Consider the following 18,540-nt stretch of genomic DNA (forward strand, 5'->3'; position numbering starts at 1 on the left):
CCTGCGCAAAGATATTTTGGCCTTGGAGGGAGTGCAGAGGAGGTTTACTAGGCTGATACCGGAGTTGAGGGGATTGAGCTATGAGGAGAGGCTGAATAAACTGGGCTTGTACTCGTTAGAGTTTAGAAGAATGAGGGGAGATCTCATTGAGACTTATAAGATGATGAATGGGATGGATAGGATAGAGGTGGAGAGACTCTTCCCGCTCAAAAAAGACAGTAGGACTAGGGGGCACAGCCTCAAGATAAAAGGGGGGCGGTTTAGAACGGAGTTGAGGAGGAACTTCTTCACTCAAAGCGTGGTGAATCTCTGGAATTCTCTGCCCGTTGAAGTGGTGGAGGCTGCCTCGCTAAATATCTTTAAGACGCGGGTTGATAGGTTTTTGATGAGAGAGGGGATTAAGGGTTATGGGGAGAAAGCGGGAAAGTGGAACTGAGCAGCGACAGATCAGCCATGATCTTATTGAATGGCAGGGCAGGCTCGAAGGGCTAGATGGCCTACTCCTGCTCCTATTTCTTATGTTCTTATGTTCTTAAGATCTATATCTAATTCCCTCTTGAAATCAGACAATGTTTTGGCCTCAACTACTTTCTGTAGGAGTGAATTCCACACATTCACCACCCTCCGGGTATAGGAACTTCTTCTCACCTCAATTCTAAATGGTTTATCTCTTCTCTTCAAAATATGACCTCCCCCAGTTTTCGACACCCCATCACTCAGAACTTTCTTTCAGAATCTATCCTGTCTAACCATGTTAGAATTTTATAAGTTTCTGCGAGATCCCCAATCTTCTAAACTCCAGTGAATATAATCCTAACTGACTTAGTCCCTCCTCATATGACGGACCTGCCAGCCCAGAAATCAGCCTGGTAAACCTTCGCTGTACTCCCTCTATAGCAAAGGAATCCTTCCTTGGATAAGGACACCAGAACTACGCATAATACGCCAGATGTGTCCTCACTGCCCTATATAATTGCAGCAAAACATCCCTATCCCTACACTCAAATCCTCTCATTATGAAGGCCAACATATCATTTGCCTCCAAGGTCTCATTGAGTGTCCACCTGTCTCAATAATACACCCATTTACGTCGGAATCTGTCTTCCTATTATCGTTACCTCACATTTATCCACATTACACAGCATCTGCCATGCAGATACTCACACAGATAGTCTGTCCAAACTACGCTGAAGAATCTCTGCATTCTCACAGCTCACTCTACAAGCCAACTTTGAAGATAATACATTCAGTTCCCTCTTCCAAGTCATTTATATATAATGTGGACAGCTGGGGTCCCAGCACAGATCCTGTGGAACTCCACTAGTCACTGCCTGCCAATCAGGAAAAAGACTCAATTATGCCAACTCTGCTTCCTTTCTGTTAACCAGCTTTCTATTCATCTCAAGATATTACCTGCAGTCCCAAAAAAGGACACCTATGGCAGACTCCTAATTATTGACACAACTCAGCTTCCTACAAAACTCACATCCAAACTTCATAGCCTGGACCTCAGCTCCTCAACTTCCTATTTCTCAGACCATCATCAGTAAGGGTAGGAAACAACACCTCCTCCACGATCATCCTCAACACCAGTGCCCCACAAGGCTGTGTCATCAGCCGCTTACTATATTCTTTATACACCTATAACTATGAGACCAAATTATGCTCCAACTTGATTTTCAAGTTTGCTGATGACACCACTGTAGTGGGTCAGATCTCAAGCTATGATGAGGTGGAGTATAGGAAAGAGACAGAGAATCTGGTGAACTGGTGCAACAACAATAATCTCTCCCTCAATGTCAGTGAGATGAAGGAGATAGTCAGCAACTTCAGGAAGTGTGTAATGGAGGACATGCCCCTGTCTAAATCAATGGGGACGAAGTAGAAATGGTCAAGAGCTTCAGGTTTTTAGGTGTCTAGGTCACAAACAACCTGTCCTGGTCCCTCCACGCCAACACTATAGTTATGAAAGTCCACCAAAACCTTTACTTTCTCAGGAGGCTAAGGAAATTTAGCATGTCTGCTATTAATTTGACCAACTTCAATAGATCTTTCTGGCTTCTTCACAGTTTGGTATGGCTCCTGTTCTATCTAAGACTGCAAAATTCTAGAAAGGGTTCTGAACAAAACCCAATCCATCACACAAATCAGCCATTAACTCCAACTACAGTTCCTGCTGGCTTGGAAAAGCAGCCAGCATAATCAACGACCCCAAGCATCCCAGACATACTCTTCCTTCCATCACCTACCAACTGAATCAAGGCCAGACTTCTGAATGGACTTAGATTAAAATGATCTTTCTCTACACCCTAGCTTTGACTGTAATGCTACATCTGTACTCTCTCCTTTCCTTCTCCCCTATGTGCTCTATGTATGGTTAGCTTTGTCTGTATAGCGCACAAGAAATAATACTTTTCACTGTATGCTAATACATGTGACAATAATCAATCAAATCAAGACAGGTCTCGAGGTGAGTGGGCAAAAACTTAGGAAAAAGTGAGGTGATGCACTTTGGTAGGAAGGATAAAGGAGCTGACTATTATTTAAACGGAGAAAGCTGCAGCACAGAGAGATTTGGGGGTCCTTGTGTGTAAATCACAAAAAGCTAGCATGCAAGTTCAGCAGATAATAAGGAGACAAATGGAATGTTGCCCCTTATTTCAAAGGAAATGGAATGTAAGAACAGGGAAATCTTGCGAAAACTACACGAAGCACTAATTATCTCCATTATCTAAGGAAAGATATACTGGCATTGGAGGCAGCCCCAGAGAAAGTTCACTCGGTTGACCCTGGGTTTGGAGGTATGAGTAGGTTGGTCCTGTACTCAATGAAGTTTAAAAGAATGAGAGGCGACCTTATTGAGGTATTTTGGATTCTCAGGGGGCTTGACAGGGTAGATGCTGAGAGATTGTTTCCCCTTGTGGAAGAAGATCAAGTATAGTATGGACATGCTGTGCTTGGTTGAAGTCATTAGGTTACATTTCAGTTTCATTTGAAGCAATTTTTAAAAGTGGCATCTCGGCCTTTTGGCTAAGATGCAAATGAGATCTAGCCTTGGAGGATGAGCTAGGCCTACTCCAATCAGCTTGGATCATGTAGATCAAGCCCAAGACAGGAGGTGAGAGCCCTGTCTTGTCAGCTTGGATCAGGAATGTCTCAACTTGTTGGGACTCTGAATTGGATTTGATTTGATTGAATTGGAATAAAAAGAAAAAAAAGAGTCTGGGACCAGAGGACAGAATCTCAGAATCATTTAAGACAGAGATGAGGAGCAATCTTTTCTCTCAGAGGGTAGTGTATCTGTGGAATTCCTTATCGGAGAGGGCTGTAGAGGCGGGGTCGCTAAGTGTCTTCAAAGCTGAGGTAGACAGATTTTTAATCAGTAAAATGGATAAGAAACAGAAGTTGAATTGAAGATCACATCAGATCAGTCCCACAGTAAACAGCAGAGCATGCTTGATGGGAAAATGGTCTACTTTTGCTCTTATTTCTTATGGACTTATTAAGTCCTCATCAATCATGATGCAGGAGACACCCAATCCCACCCTGACTCAGCTGTGCTGTAATAAACCTTGGTTTTCTAGTGCATGAAAACATAGAAAAACTACAGCACAAACAGGCCCTTCGGCCCACAAGTTGCGCTGATCATATCCCTACCTACTAGGCCTACCTATAACCCTCAATCCTATTAAACCCCATAAATGATTCAATAAAACGCTGTAAGTACAGCCCATTCAGTCCAACAGGAATATTTACATGATGCACGAATCTCCTCTCTCACTTCTTCATCTCACCCTATCAGCACAACCTTCTAATACAGTTCTCCTATGTTTATCCAGCTTCCTCTTACATGTATCTATATTCACCTCAACCAATCCCTATGGCAATGAGTTCTTGCATTCTCACCACTCCCAAGAACTTTATTATTCAATTTATGGCTTATAGTTATGATCCCTAGTTTTAGACAGGCCTCACAAATGAGAGCACCCCTATATCCACTGGATCAAATACCTCCAACATCAGGATCTCTTTCCAAAGAGAACTTCACAAATGCCAACACTGACAACTTTCTATTCTTGGGATTTGACCAACATTAGCAAGAGACCAATCGTAATTTGCAGTTGCTCAGTGGAGCGATGATAGGGGAAAGGTGTGGAGGTAATGTCACTGGGCTCGGAATCCAGGCTAATACCACAGCAAGTCAGTGAAGTCTAAATTCAATTTATTAATAAAACTGACCAATAAAAATAAATCTAGAATTGAAAGCTGGCCTCCGTAGGGATGATGTAGAGATGCCAGCGTTGGACTGGGGTAGGCGCAGTAAGAAATCTCACAACACCGGGTTAAAGTCCAACAGGTTTATTTGGTAGCATAAGCTTTCAAAGTATCGCTCCTTCTTCAGGTGAGGAGTTGTGTTCACAAACAGGGCATATACAGACACAAACTCAATAATGGTTGGAATGCGAGTCTTTATAGGTAATCAAGTCTTAAAGGGATAATGTGAGTGGAGAGAGGGTTAAGCACAGGTTAAAAAGATGTGTATTCTCTCCAGCCAGGACAGTTAGTGAGATTTTGCAAGCCCAGACAAGTCATGGGGGTTACAGATAGTGTGACATGAACCCAAGATCCCAGTTGAGGCCATCCTTGTGTGCGGAACTTGGCTATCAGTTTCAGCTCAGCGACTCTGCAGCGTGTGTCGTGAAGGCCGTCTTGGAGAACACTTACCCAAAGATCAAAGATTGAATGCCCATGACTGCTGAAGTGTTCTCCGATTGTCAAGCGGTGTTCATTCATTGTACCGTCTGCACGGTCTCCCCAGTGTACCATGCCTTGGGACATCCTTTTCTGCAGTGCATCAGGTACACAAAGTTGGCTGAGTCGCAACAGTATGTACTTGGTGGGTGGTCCAGTACTTCTCCGCTCCGGGGAAGTACTGGACAGCAAAGGGTATTTTGTCTGCTGTGCCCTATGTTTGACTTCCAAGGAGGTTGGTGTGGTTTTTCACTGTGGCATGTCGGAACTGTCAATCGATGAGTTAAGCACCACATCCTCTTCTTATGAGGGCACCTTTCAGCATCTACATAAGAACATAAGAAATAGGAGCAGGAGTAGGCCATCTAGCCCTTCGAGCCTGCCCCGCCATTCAATAAGATCATGGCTGATCTGTCGTGGCTCAGTTCCACTTTCCCGCCCTCTCCCCATAACCCTTAATCCCCTCTCTTATCAAGAACCCATCAACCCGCTTCTTAAAAATATTTAGCGAGGCAGCCTCCACCACTTCAACGGGCAGAGAATTCCAGAGATTCACCACCCTTTGAGTGAAGAAGTTCCTCCTCAACTCCGTTCTAAACCGCCTCCCCTTTATCTTGAGGCTGTGCCCCCTAGTCCTACTGTCTTTTTTGAGCGGGAAGAGTCTCTCCACCTCTATCCTATCCATCCCATTCATCATCTTATACGTCTCAATGAGATCTCCCCTCATTCTTCTAAACTCTAACGAGTACAAGCCCAGTTTATTCAGCCTCTCCTCATAGCTCAATCCCCTCAACTCCGGTATCAGCCTAGTAAACCTCCTCTGCACTCCCTCCAGGGCCAAAATATCCTTGCGCAGGTGCGGCGCCCAAAACTGCACACAGTACTCCAGCTGCGGCCTCACCAATGCCCTATACAGCTGCAGCAAGACCTCCCTACTTTTATATTCAATCCCCCTCGCTATGAAGGCCAGCATCCCATTCGCCTTCCTGACCACCTGCTGCACCTGCAAGCTGGGTTTTTGCGACTCATGCACAAGGACCCCGAGGTCCCTCTGCACCGTCGCCTGCTGCAGTTTTTCGCCACGTAAGTAATAGTCCTTCCTACCATTCTTCCTACCAAAGTGGACCACCTCACACTTGCCAACATTAAATTCCATTTGCCATTTCCTGGCCCATTCGCCCAGCCTATCTAGATCCTTCTACAGGTGTCTGTTGTGATCCTCTTCATCTGAGCAGATCCTGTATATACGGAGGGCTTGTCTGTAGGAGGTGGCTTCTTTGGCGTGTTTAGGGTGGAAGCTAGAGAAGTGAAGCACCACGTGGTTATCCGTGGGCTTGCCGCACAGTGAAGTGCTGAGGTGACCGTCCTTGATGGAGATGCGTGTGTCCAAGAATGCAACTGATTCCAGAGAGTAGTCCATGCTGAGTCTGATGGTGGGATGGAACTTCTTGATATCATATAGTTGTTTCCGTGATTGTTTGCCACAAGTCCAAAGGAAGAAAATGCCACCAATGTATCTGGTGTATAGTGTCAGTTGAAGGTCCCGTGTGGTGAAGAGATCTTGTTCAAACCTGTGCATGAAGATGTTGGCATATTGAGGTGTGAATTTGACCCCCATGGCTATTCTGTACGTCTGGATGAAGAACTGGTTATTGAAGGTGAAGACGTTGTGGCCCAGGTTCAAGTTGGATGAGTTGTAGAATTGCATCTGGAGAATGGCAATGACAACAGCCCTCTCTTCACTCACATTGTCTGTACCTTTAAGACTTAATTACCTGTAAAAACTCACATTCCAACCATTATCTTGTAAATTGAGTTTGTGGTAAACTCCTCACTCACCTGAAGGAGCAATACTCTGAAAGCTTGTGCTACCAAATAAATCTGTTGGGCTTTAACCTGGTGTTGAGAGACTTCTTACTTCATAATAGTGCTATGAAATACCATTGACTGCTATAAAAAAGCCCATCTAGATCAGTAACATCCTTTAGGGAAGGAAATCTTCCGTTCTTACCTGATCTGGCCTACAGGTGACTCCAGGCCAACAGCAATATGGTGACTCTCAAATGCCCTCCGAAACAGCTGAGCAATCACTCAGTTCAAGGACAATTTGGGATGGGCAAAAATGCTGGCCTAGACAACCATGTCCAAATCCCAGGAAAGAATAAAAAAGGGCCATCTCCTGAGTTACCATTTGGGCATTCTGCTGAGTGAATTAACTAAAATATGCAATTTAACACAAAACATTTAATATTAACATAGAAACAGTAGAAAAATACTTCCATTTGCCAGGTTGCTCAGACTATTTAAAAACTTTTCAGGTTATTTGATTGCTTTACTGAACCATCTAGTAGAAAGTTTTCCCGGTCCAATTCCAGCATTGTATTATCAGCAGATTGATGAGATGGTCCATCCAGGTTCATCATCTCCCTTAGTTAAACTGAGAAGCTTGAAGACATTGTCCATAGCTCCAACCACAAGCCTTGTCACTGGCCCCAACTACGGTCTTGAATTCAATCCAATTCCTTTCCATCCTGTACACAACTCTGGTGCGGCCGCACTTGGAGTACTGTGTGCAGTTCTGGTCCCCACATTACAGGAAGGATGTGGAGGCTTTGGAGAGGGTGCAGAGGAGGTTTACCAGGATGTTGCCTGGTATGGAGGGGAGGTCCTATGAGGAGAGACTGAGGGATTTGTTGTTGTTTTCGCTAGAAAGAAGTCGGCTAAGAGGGGATCTTATTGAAACATATAAGATGATTAGAGGTTTAGATAGGGTGGATAGTGATAGCCTTTTTCCTCGGATGGAGAAAGCTAGCACGAGGGGCCATGGCTTTAAATTAAGGGGTGGTAGTTATAGGACGGATGTCAGGGGTAGGTTCTTTACCCAGAGGGTGGTGAGGGATTGGAATGCCCTGCCTGCTGCGGTTGTAAATGCGCCTAGTTTGGGGGCGTTTAAGAGATCCGTGGATAGGTTTATGGACGGAAAGGGATTGGTTTAGGTTAGTGGGTCATTGTTTTTTAACTGGTCGGCGCAACATCGTGGGCCGAAGGGCCTGTTCTGCGCTGTAGTGTTCTATGTATGTTCCATACAAAGACTATATTTTTAACTTACATTACCGCCTCCAGCTCAGATCAGCAGCTGTGGAAACACTTGTCCAGGTTTGACTAATTCCATTCCCAAGCTCTCCTAGTCAGCTTCCATTATTCCAAACATTAACACATCCCAAACTCTGCTCCCTGCATTGTAATTCATACTTGACCATCACTCCTCTATTCACTGCCCTGCTTGGGCTCCTGCTCGGGCTCCTGCTCTTACTATCTATCTCAAATTAAAAATCCCACCCTTTTGTTTAAATCCCTCCATAGGCTAACCCATCCCTCCCACACTGCAAGAACTCTACATTCTTCCAACACAAGCTACTCATACATTCCCCACTCTTTACAGTCCATTACTGACCATTTTCCCTCCAGCTATTTTGACACTAATCACTGACTTTCCCTCCCTAAAGCTCTATAACATCATTTCCTTCCCCTCTTTAACCAGGTTATTTTATCACCTATTTGGTTTAGTTTCTTCTGCCAACTCCAGCATGATGTCATTACGAAATGCAAATTCCTCTCACTCCCCCTTTCAGCATTTTGCAGGGACCGTTCTCTCCTGGACACCTTGGTCCACTCCTCCATTACATCCAACATCACACCCATTGCCCACAACACCTTTCCACGCAATCGCAGAAGGAGTAACACTTGCCCCTTCACCTCCTCCCTGCTCATTGTCCAAGGTCCTAAGCACCCATTTCAGGTGAAGCGGTGCTTCGTAAGCACCTCCTTCAATCTGACGCCATCACAGAGACCAAATGCAAGCTGGATGGCCACTTTGCTAAACACCTTCAGTCTGTTCACAAGCAGGACCCAGACCTTCCTGTCACTTGCCACTCCAACACACCACCCCACTCCCCTGTTCACATGTCCGTCCTTGGCTTTTGCAATGTTAACAAAGTAGAGAACATCGAATTATTTAACCATAGCAGTATAGTCTGATGTCCAAGTGAACCCCAATGCAAACTGGAGGAACAGCACCTCATCTTCCAATTGGGCACTTTACAGCATTCCGGATTGAACACTGAATTCAACAACTTCAGAGCATGAATTTTCCTCTCTACCTTCACTCCATTTCCATTTATTTTATTTCATTTTTTTCTTTACTCTCAATTCATCCATTTTTATCACTTTTTATTCTTCTGTTTCTCCAATTCTGTTCTTCAGCTTATCTCCAAAACCACCTCCCCAGACTAATTATTGGAATGACAGAGTCTACAAAATTATGAGGAGCATGGACAGAGTGGATAGGCAGAAGCTCTTTCCCAGAGTGGAATAGTCAATTACAAGGGGGCATAGGTGCGAGGAGCAAGGTTTAAAGGAGATGTATGAGGCAAGTTTTTTTTTTACAAGAGAGTGGTGGGTGCCTGGAACTCACTGCCAGGGGAGATGGTGGAAGTGGATACGATGGTGACTTTTAAGGGGAGTCTTGATAAATACATGAATAGGATGGGAATAGAGGGACATGATCCACAGAAGGGTAGGGGTTTTAGTTTAGTCGGGCAGGTTTGTGCAGGCTTGGAAGGCCAAAGGACCTGTTCCTGTGCTGTAATTCTCTTTGTTCTTTATAAATGCAAGTTGTTGTTGTACTATACTGATATGGTCAAGTAGTTCAGTGTTCTTCAATTTGTTAATAGCTGCTCTGAAGTAATTAGAGATATTGATTGCCCAGTTAATTAAAATCACTCGATCTCTTTCATCTTGACCCACCACTATTTTACCACATTGAATACCTGTGACCCATCTTTTAATTCCATTGTGCAATACCTTATCATGATATTTACACAGAATGCGCCCATTTCATATGTTTTGCAGCATAAGAAACGCAAACAAAATGGGAGTTTTTTACATTTAAAGTTTGCATTAAATCCCTTAAAAAATTTCTCAGGATGTGGGGGCTGCTGGCAGGATCAGCATTACTCATCTCTAGCTGTTCAGAGGTGGTGGCGATGGCCCTTTTTCTTGAATCACTGTTAATGGATTTAATATAGTGAATTGACTAGTCATTCTGTAGGGAAGTTAAGAGTCAAACGTGTTTGACGTGGGAGTGGAGTCAAAGCTAGATCTGACTTTTGGGGCGGCACGGTGGCACAGTGGTTAACACTGCTGCTTCACAGCGTCAGTGACCCAGGTTCAGTTCCAGCCCTGGGTCACTGCCTGTGTGGAATTTGAATGTTCTCCCGTGTCTGTATGGGTTTCCTTCGGGTGATACGCTTTCCCTCTGCAGTCCAAAAGTGTGTGGGTTAGTTGATTGGACATGCTAAATTGACCCTAGTGCCAGGGGATTAGCAGGGTAAACGTATAAGGTTACAGAATAGGGCCTGGGTGGGATTGTGGTCGGTATGGACTTGATGGGCCATAAGGCCTCCTTCTGTACTGTAGGGATTCTATAATAAGGACTCAGTTTCCTTCCCTAAAAGACATTGTTGATACTTTACTTCATGGTCACCAAGATTGACTCCAGCGAGTTTAAACATAATTCAGCATTTTGGAACTCCCTGGTGGGATTTTAACTCTCATTCTCCAGATAATTGGCCTCTCTATTTGGATTACCAACTCATTATCATTCTTACATTATTCGATTCATATCCATGTATAAAACTATCAGTTCCAATTGAAGTTGTTAAAATGTGGCATAAAACAAGAGAGACAGCATACCTCAGCTTTCTCAGCTGATGTTTGAACAGCATTTGTTGTACCACCCTTATCTTCCATGTGCCAGTCTCCTTGGGGACCTCGACCATTCCTCTTCATTTTATTCTCAACCATGGGATCAGACAAGCCTCCACCAGTCTCACTGGGACTCAGTTCACTTGCTGGGCTTTTTGGGCGTACTGTGGATCTAGTGTCCTGTTCCAGTGAAGCAGTATCCACTCCTTCTGCAGACTTCACAAAGACAGTTTTAGTTGCAAGTGGTTCAGGGATGACTGGAGTGTGACCCGGATCCTTGCTCTGGACGGTACGTTTCACACCCGGTTCAGGTGGTGACTCAGTCTTTCCTGACACTTTCACGTTGATCGGACGCTTAATGCCCCGCTCAGCTTTCGTTTTCTTCTTCTCGGTGCTGTCGGACGATTCTCCTTGTTTCACCTCTTCAGTGAGGTCTTCGCTGATCAGAATCTTCTTTCCAGTATCTCTGGGCAGAATCACTAAGGCCTGTTCTTTCCCTTTCTTCTGTAAAAGTAATCAGAGAAATCAATATAAAACCTGGATTTGCTCAATTCATTTTATAGAATCAGAGTCTTGCTGCCCAAGAGGAAGTCATTTGGTCCATCATGCCTCTTTGAAAGAGCTAGTCATTTAGTCTAACTATCCTGAAATAAGAGCAGAAAATGCTGGATATACACTGTCTGACTGGCAGTGTCTGTAGAGAGAAATAGTTAACATTGAGTCCAGTGCGACACTTGTTTGGAACTGAGGCCGTATTGGACTCGAAACGTTAGTTCTGTTTCTCTCCTCACAGATGCTACCAGACTGGCAGAGTTCTTCCAGTGTTTTCTGTTTTTATTTCAGATTTTGAGCATCTGCAGTATTTTGCTTTTATTTTAGTCTCATAACTCAGCTCTCTCCCAGACGATTGGAGGATAGCTCATGTTGTTACGTTGTTTAAAAAAGGTTTAAAAAGTAATCCTGGAAGTTATGGGCCGGTAAGTTTGACGTCAATAGTAGATAAATTATTGGAAGGAGTACTAAGAGATAGGATCTACAAATATTTGGATAGACAGGGACTTATTAGGGAGAGTCAACCTGGCTTTGTGCATGGTACGTCACGTTTAACCAATCTGTCAGAGTTTTTCGAGGAGGTTACCAGGAAAGTGGATGAAGGGAAGGCAGTAGATGTTGTCTACATGGACTTCAGTAAGGCCTTTGACAAGGTCCTGCATGGGACGTTAGTTAGGAAGGTTCAGTCGCTAGGTATACATGGAGAGGTAATAAATTGGATTAGACATTGGCTCAATGGAAGAAGCCAGAGAGTGGTCGTGGAGGATTGCTTCTCTGAGTGGGGGCCTGTGACGAGTGGTGTGCCACAGGGATCAGTGCTGGGTCCATTGTTGTTTGTCATCTATATCAATGATCTGGATGATAATGTTGTAAATTGGGTCAGCAAATTTGCTGATGATACAAAGATTGGAGGTGTAGTGGACAGTGAGGAAGGCTTTCAAAGCTTGCAGAGGGATTTGGACCAGCTAGAAAAATGGGCTAAAAAATGGCAGATGGAGTTTAATGCAGACAAGTGTGAGGTATTGCACTTTGGAAGGACAAACCCAAGGTAAAACATACAAGGTAAATGGTAGGACACTGAAGAGTGCAGTAGAACAGAGGGATCTGGGAATACAGATACATAATTCCCTAAAAGTGGCATCACAGATAGATAGGGTCGTAAAGAGTGCTTTTAGTACAGTGGCCTCTATAAATCAAAGTATTGAGTGTAAGAATTAGAATGTTATGGTGAGGTTGTATAATGATGTGGATGTGCCGGCGTTGGACTGGGGTAAACACAGTAAAAAGTCTGACAACACCAGGTTTTAGTCCAACCGATTTATTTGATAGTAAATGCTTTATATGCTCTGTCTGAGGCCAGAACTCTCCATTCACCTGACGAAGAGGGAAACCTCGAAAGCTTGTGCGTTTACTATCAAATAAATCGGTTGGACTAAAACCTGGAGTTGTCAGACTTTTTAACCGAGGTTGTATAAGACATTGGTGAGGCCAAATTTAGAGTATTGTGCGCAGTTTTGGTCATCTAATTACAGCAAGCATATTAATAAAGGTTGAAAGAAGGTTTACATGGATGTTGCCAGGACTTGAGAAACTGAGTTACAGAGAAAGGTTGAATAGGTTAGGACTTTATTCCCTGCAGTGTAGAAGAATGAGGAGAGATTTGATAGAGCTGTACAAAATTATGACGGGTAGAGATAGAGTGAATGCAAGCAGGCTTTTTCCATTGAGGCTAGGGGAGAAAAAAACTAGAGGATATAGATTAAGGGTGAAGGGGGAAAAGTTTAAAGGGAATATTAAGGGGGGCTTCTTCACACAGAGTGGAGGGAATGTGGAATGAGCTGCCAGATGAAGTGGTAAATGCGGGCTCACTTTTAACATTTAAGAAAATCTTGGGCAGGTACGTGGATGAAAGGGGTGTGGAGGGATATGGTCCAGGTGCAGGTCAGTGGGACTAGGCAGAAAAGTGGTTTGGCACAGCCAAGAAGGGCCAAAAGGCCTGTTTCTGTGCTGTAATGTTCTATGGTTCTATGTTCTGCAAGTCTTTCCTTTACAACCATTCATCCAATTCTTGTTTGAAATTTACTATTGCATCAGTTTCCATAGTACTTGCCTCAGATAGTACTTGCCTCAGCATAACCTGTTTCAAAAAAAACATATCATTTCCCCTCTGGTATATTAGTCAAGTATTACAGAAAACCAACTGCTACATATAAAAGTCACCATGCATTAATTAAATAATGTCTGGCTCTCACTGCCAGGAAACAACATCACAAGTGGATAAAACGGTTTGGGAGATAGATAAGACTGGATAGAAGGGGTATTATCCTTGGATTGAGATACAATAACAATTAGTGTCAATCATCTTTCAATTCTCCTATTTATCCCCCAAATGAAGCACTTTTGGACATTTTATAATTGCTGGTAGCACTTGCATTTCTTGGCTCAGTTAAATAAACTAGCATGCAAATTCCTTGTAAAATTTCCATCACATTTGAAAATGAAAAGGCCAATTTTTTTTACTGCCAAAATAGCTCACCCAGCCTAACAATAAGTGTAATGGCCACCTTGTCATACAGATCAGGAAGGATCAGTTTGCCACTTCAGCTCATCTACCCAGGCCACTGATCAGGCAATTCCTTTGCTGAGGGTAGTTGGAGGGACAGTGGGGACGGATGAAGATGAAAACACTAAACCCAAACAAAAAGTATTACCATCCCGAATCACTTACCAATATGTCATATTAGCATAAATCACCTCATAAATCAATGTCAGATGCCAACATTGTCTGGGCTTGGGGCCATGTAGCACGAAGGGTAGCCAGGGACTCTGAGAATCATACACCACTGAAGGAGGCCATCTGGTCCATTGTGGTTACGCAGCCTCTTTTGAAGGAGCTATCCAATTAGTTTCACGACCCCTGATCTTTCTGCACAGACCCACATTTTATTTTTAAAACAAGGCTTTACCCAATTCCCTTTTGAAAGTTTCTATTCCATCTATTTCCACAACCCATTAATGCATTCCAGATCTGAACTTATTTAAAATTTATTTATTTGTGGGGTGTATATCTCACTGGCAAGGCCTGCATCTATTTCCCATCCATAACTATCCTTGAAAATTCTCATCACCCCTCTAGTTTTTCCAAGTTTATACATTATTTTGGAAATAGCCAAACAAGCCTCTCCTGCAAGCCAATAACGAGTAGAGCAGAAGGAATTGGAGGACGAGGGGGATATGGAGAGAAAGCGGGAGTGGGGTACTGAAAGTGCATGATCAGCAATGATCACAATGAATGGTGATACAGGCTTGAAGGGCCAAATGGCCTATTCCTGCTTCTATTTTCTATGTTTCTATGAAAGTTAGGCTCATAATAATAAAAGCACTGTTTTCCCACAATGCCTGCAGAGGGACAGAACACACTGCAGCCTAAAACACTTGTAAACAGTTTCACTCTTCCTAAAGTAGATACCTCCAGTAACTAGACTTTCCTACTGGCAGGACTGTGACAGGAAGTAACCAAACTTGAGATCACATGCAACATTGGTTGTGGCATGTTGATTGCAATGCTTATCAGGAGCCTAGCGACAACTGAGGCTAACATTATGCATTAGGAATGTACAGAAATTATTTGACCCACATTACAACACAAATGCTTTGAAAGCTAATACTGTAAGATAATATTCAGGGTGCTCAGTGGTTATGTTTCTTTCACTTGGCTATTTCAAACCAGGAAATTTGAGCCATGAGGGAAGATCAGTTTTGTAATGTCATAGAAGTTTACAGCATGGAAACAGGCCCTTTGGCCCAATTTGTCCATGTCTTTTTAAAACCCCTATCCCTCTGTACACATGGTACCCATGTAACTATCTAAATGCTTTTTAACAGACAAAATTGTACCCGCCTCTACTACTACTACCTCTGGCAGCTTGTTCCAGACACTCACCACCGTGTGAAAAAGTTGCCCCTCTGGATACTTCTGTATCTCTCCTCTCTCACCTTAAACCTACGCCCTCTAGTTTTAGACTCCCCTACCTTTGGGAAAAGATATTGACTATCTAGCTGATCTGTGCACCTCATTATTTTATAGACCTCTATAAGATCACCCTCAGCCTCCTGTGTTTCAGAGGAGAATGTCCCAGTCTATTCAGCCTCTCCATATAACTCAATCCATCAAGTCCTGGTAGCATCCTAGTAAATCTTTTCTGCACTCTTTCTAGTTTAATAATATCCTTTCCATAATATGGTTACCAGAATTGCACACAGTATTCCAAGTGTGGTATTACCGATGTCTTGTGCAACTTTAATAAGACGTCCCAACTCCCGTGTTCAACATTCTGACTGATGAAGCCAAGCATGCGAATGCCTTTTTCACAACTCTGTCCACCTGTGATTCCACTTTCAAGGAGCTATGAACATTTACCCCATGATCTCTCTGTTCTGTAACTCTCCCCAACGTCCTACCGTTAACTGATTAAGTCCCGCCCTGGTTCAATCGACCAAAATGCATCACCTTGCATTTGTCTAAATTAAACTCCATCCGTCATTCGTCAGCCCACTGGCCCAATTGATCAAGATCCCATTGCAATTGGAGATAACTTTCTTCACAGTCCATTACGCCATCAATCTTAGTGTCATCCGCAAACTTACAATCATGCCTCCTATATTCTCATCCAAATCATTAATATAAATGTTGTAACCAGAGTGACAAGCAAAATCTAAACAGGAATATATACACAATCCTCTATCATCCCTATCATCAATCTGATTCTCCACCCCATCACAAACCTGATCCTTTGTCCTTCCCCTTCACACGTCCACCACGTGATTTTTCCTATTTATAAATTTGCTGAAAATCTTTATAATTTTAAAATCCAATTCTGACAAAAGATCATTGACCCTGAAACTCAAATTATTGTTTCTCTCTCTTTTACTTGTTGGAGTTTAGAAGGATGAGGGGGGATCTCAAGGAGACGTATGAGATAACGAAGGGGATGGATAGGGTAGAGGTAGAGAGATTATTCCTGCTTAGGAAGGGTAGCAGAACTAGAGGACACAACCTCAAGATGGGGAGGGGGGGGCAGTTTAGAACAGAGTTGAGGAGGAACTTCTTCACTCAAAGGGTGGTGAATCGCTGGAATTCTCTGTCCGTTGAAATGGTGGAGGCTACCTCGCTAAATATATTTAAGTCACGGGTAGATAGGTTTTTGATAGACAAGGGAATTAAGGGTTATGGGGAGAAAGCGGGAAAGTGGAACTGATCCACTTCAGATCAGCCATGATCTTATTGAATGGCGGGGCAGGGTCGAAGGACTAGATGGCCTACTCCTGCTCCTATTTCTTATGTTCAACACATGCAGTCCAAACCTAAGCACATACAGATTTTCGGTTTTATCAGAAGAGGCTTAAAGAGAGTAAATGGAAATACTGAACCACCCGATCTGTGAGTGAAAGGACAATGTGATAAATCACTGTACCATCCAGTCTGTGTGTGTGATATGCTTGTTCTCATGTTAGAAACAAGAGCCATTGTAACATGTTGGTGATTGCTGTACCTTGAGCGAAGGCCATGTGTGCAGAGGAATCTTCTTTGTCATAATGAGCTGGAGGAAGTTTCCCTTCTCCTTGTACTGCAGTTTGCTGCATGAACTCTCAATCTCTTCATGGAACTGACAACTCCACTGGCGTCCATCTACATTACAAACACGGGAAAATGTAAAGTTTAAAACACAGAATAAAAGCGTCAAGGCATTCCCATACCTTTGGCTATTGAACTATAATTAATAAAAGGACAAAATATATGATTTTAAACACGCACTGAATTATATCGGAGCATCCTGCTTGAATGATACATCACCAACTCTAACTCCTGGTTATGATTGGCCCTCATTGTGTCTTCCATGTCATTATAAAGTGCCAGTGACCGGAAGAGCATAACTGGATTACCAAAACAAATTCAATAATTTCTGTAATATGTACAGGGGGTGCTTCTGATGTGCAAGTGTACAGTATTTGCACAAGTCATTAGTTTTTATGTATATTTCCCAAAGAATACTGGAATTTGATACCCAAAACATCACTGAAATCCAAGAAACCTAGAGAATGACAAGAGTTTGACTTATTCAGTCACATTGAGTTCAATCACAATTCAGAAAATGATAAAAGTAAAATACTGCTGAATCTGGAAATCTGAAATTAAACCTGAAGTTGCCATGGAAAACTCAGCAGGTCCAGCAGCATGTATGCAGAGTCTGTATGATTCTGTCACAGCTGATGAGGCTGCTGAAAGAACATGAACAGCAGAGGCAAGGGGTGAACTTACAGGAACTAACATTGAGATAGACTGGCAGAATCTGAACTTGCTAGTTCAAAAGGTGCAAGAACAGTGTTTGCCACTGGCTGGACTTTAATTTGGAATATGCTCACTTGTGTTGAAGTAGTGAAGCACATATCACATATACCTCATTGTTAATAAAAAAAAATTGGTGTAAAGCAATCTAAATGGAGGCATTGGGGAATAATCTTCAAACTTGCAGCTGATTTGTAGATGGGCAGTAACAGGACAACGGCCTTGTTGGGGCGGGGGAGGGGGGCACAAGGGTTGTGGGGGAAGTTACGAGAGCAAAGTAGTTTAATGGTAGAAAAAGAACAAAAGGAATCAAGTCCACCAGTTTAGTCCTGTATTGTGTGGTCTGGGGAGGAAGCAGGACATTAGGGAACTTGAGGACATAAATAGTGACGTCTTGAGGAGTGTACATGTTACAGAGGAGGAGCTGCTGGAAGTCTTAAAGCGCATCAAGATAGATAAATCCCCGGGACCTGATGAAGTGTATCCCAGGACACTGTGGGAGGTTAGAGAGGAAATTGTGAGTCCCCTAGCAGAGATATCTGAATCGATAGTCATGGCTGAGGTGCCTGAAGATTGGAGGGTGGCAAATGTTGTGTCTTCGTTTAAAAAGGGCTGAAGGGAAAAGCCTGGGAACTACAGGCCAGCGAGCCTCATCTGTGGTCAGTTTGCTGTTGGAAAGTATTTTGAAAGACAGGGTCTATAGGCATTTAGAGACACAAGGACTAATTGGGGGCAGTCAGCGTGGCTTTGAGAAAGGAAAATCATGTCTCACAAATTTAATTGAGTTTTTTGAAGGGGTAACAGGAAGGTAGATGAAGGCAGTGTAGTTGATGTTGTCTACATGGACTTTAGCAAGGCCTTTGACAAGGTACCGCATGGTAGGTTGTTGCATAAAGTTAAATCTCACGGGATTCAAGATGAGGTAGCTAAACGGATACAAAATTGGCTTGATGACAGAAGCCAGAGGGTGACTATAGAGGGTTGTTTTTCAAACTGGAGGCCTGTGACCAGCGGTGTGCTTCAGGGATCAGTGCTGGGTCCACTGTTATTTGTCATTTTTATTAATAATTTGGATGAGAATATAGGAGACATGGTTAGTAAGTTTGCAGATGATACCAAGATTG

General features: G+C 43.2%; 1 protein-coding gene across 5 annotated transcripts in view; it reads right to left on the bottom strand.

Annotated features, from left to right (window-relative positions):
• The window catches only part of usp19 (ubiquitin specific peptidase 19), a 134,507-nt gene that overhangs the window by 79,859 nt on the left and 36,108 nt on the right, over positions 1-18,540 (bottom strand). For 4 of the 5 annotated variants that reach the window (XM_080218611.1, XM_080218608.1, XM_080218606.1 and 1 more), the window contains 2 exons: positions 16,623-16,759; positions 10,507-11,022 (listed from right to left, as the gene is read on the bottom strand). In XM_080218611.1, coding sequence (XP_080074737.1) covers positions 10,507-11,022; positions 16,623-16,759 — 653 coding nt within the window. The remainder of the gene's footprint in view (positions 1-10,506; positions 11,023-16,622; positions 16,760-18,540) is intronic. The other variant, XM_080218607.1, reaches the window with a different exon arrangement.

Source organism: Carcharhinus amblyrhynchos, chromosome 3 (genome assembly GCF_965287045.1).
Source record: "Carcharhinus amblyrhynchos chromosome 3, sCarAmb.v2.hapA, whole genome shotgun sequence".
Classification (NCBI taxonomy): domain Eukaryota; kingdom Metazoa; phylum Chordata; class Chondrichthyes; order Carcharhiniformes; family Carcharhinidae; genus Carcharhinus; species Carcharhinus amblyrhynchos.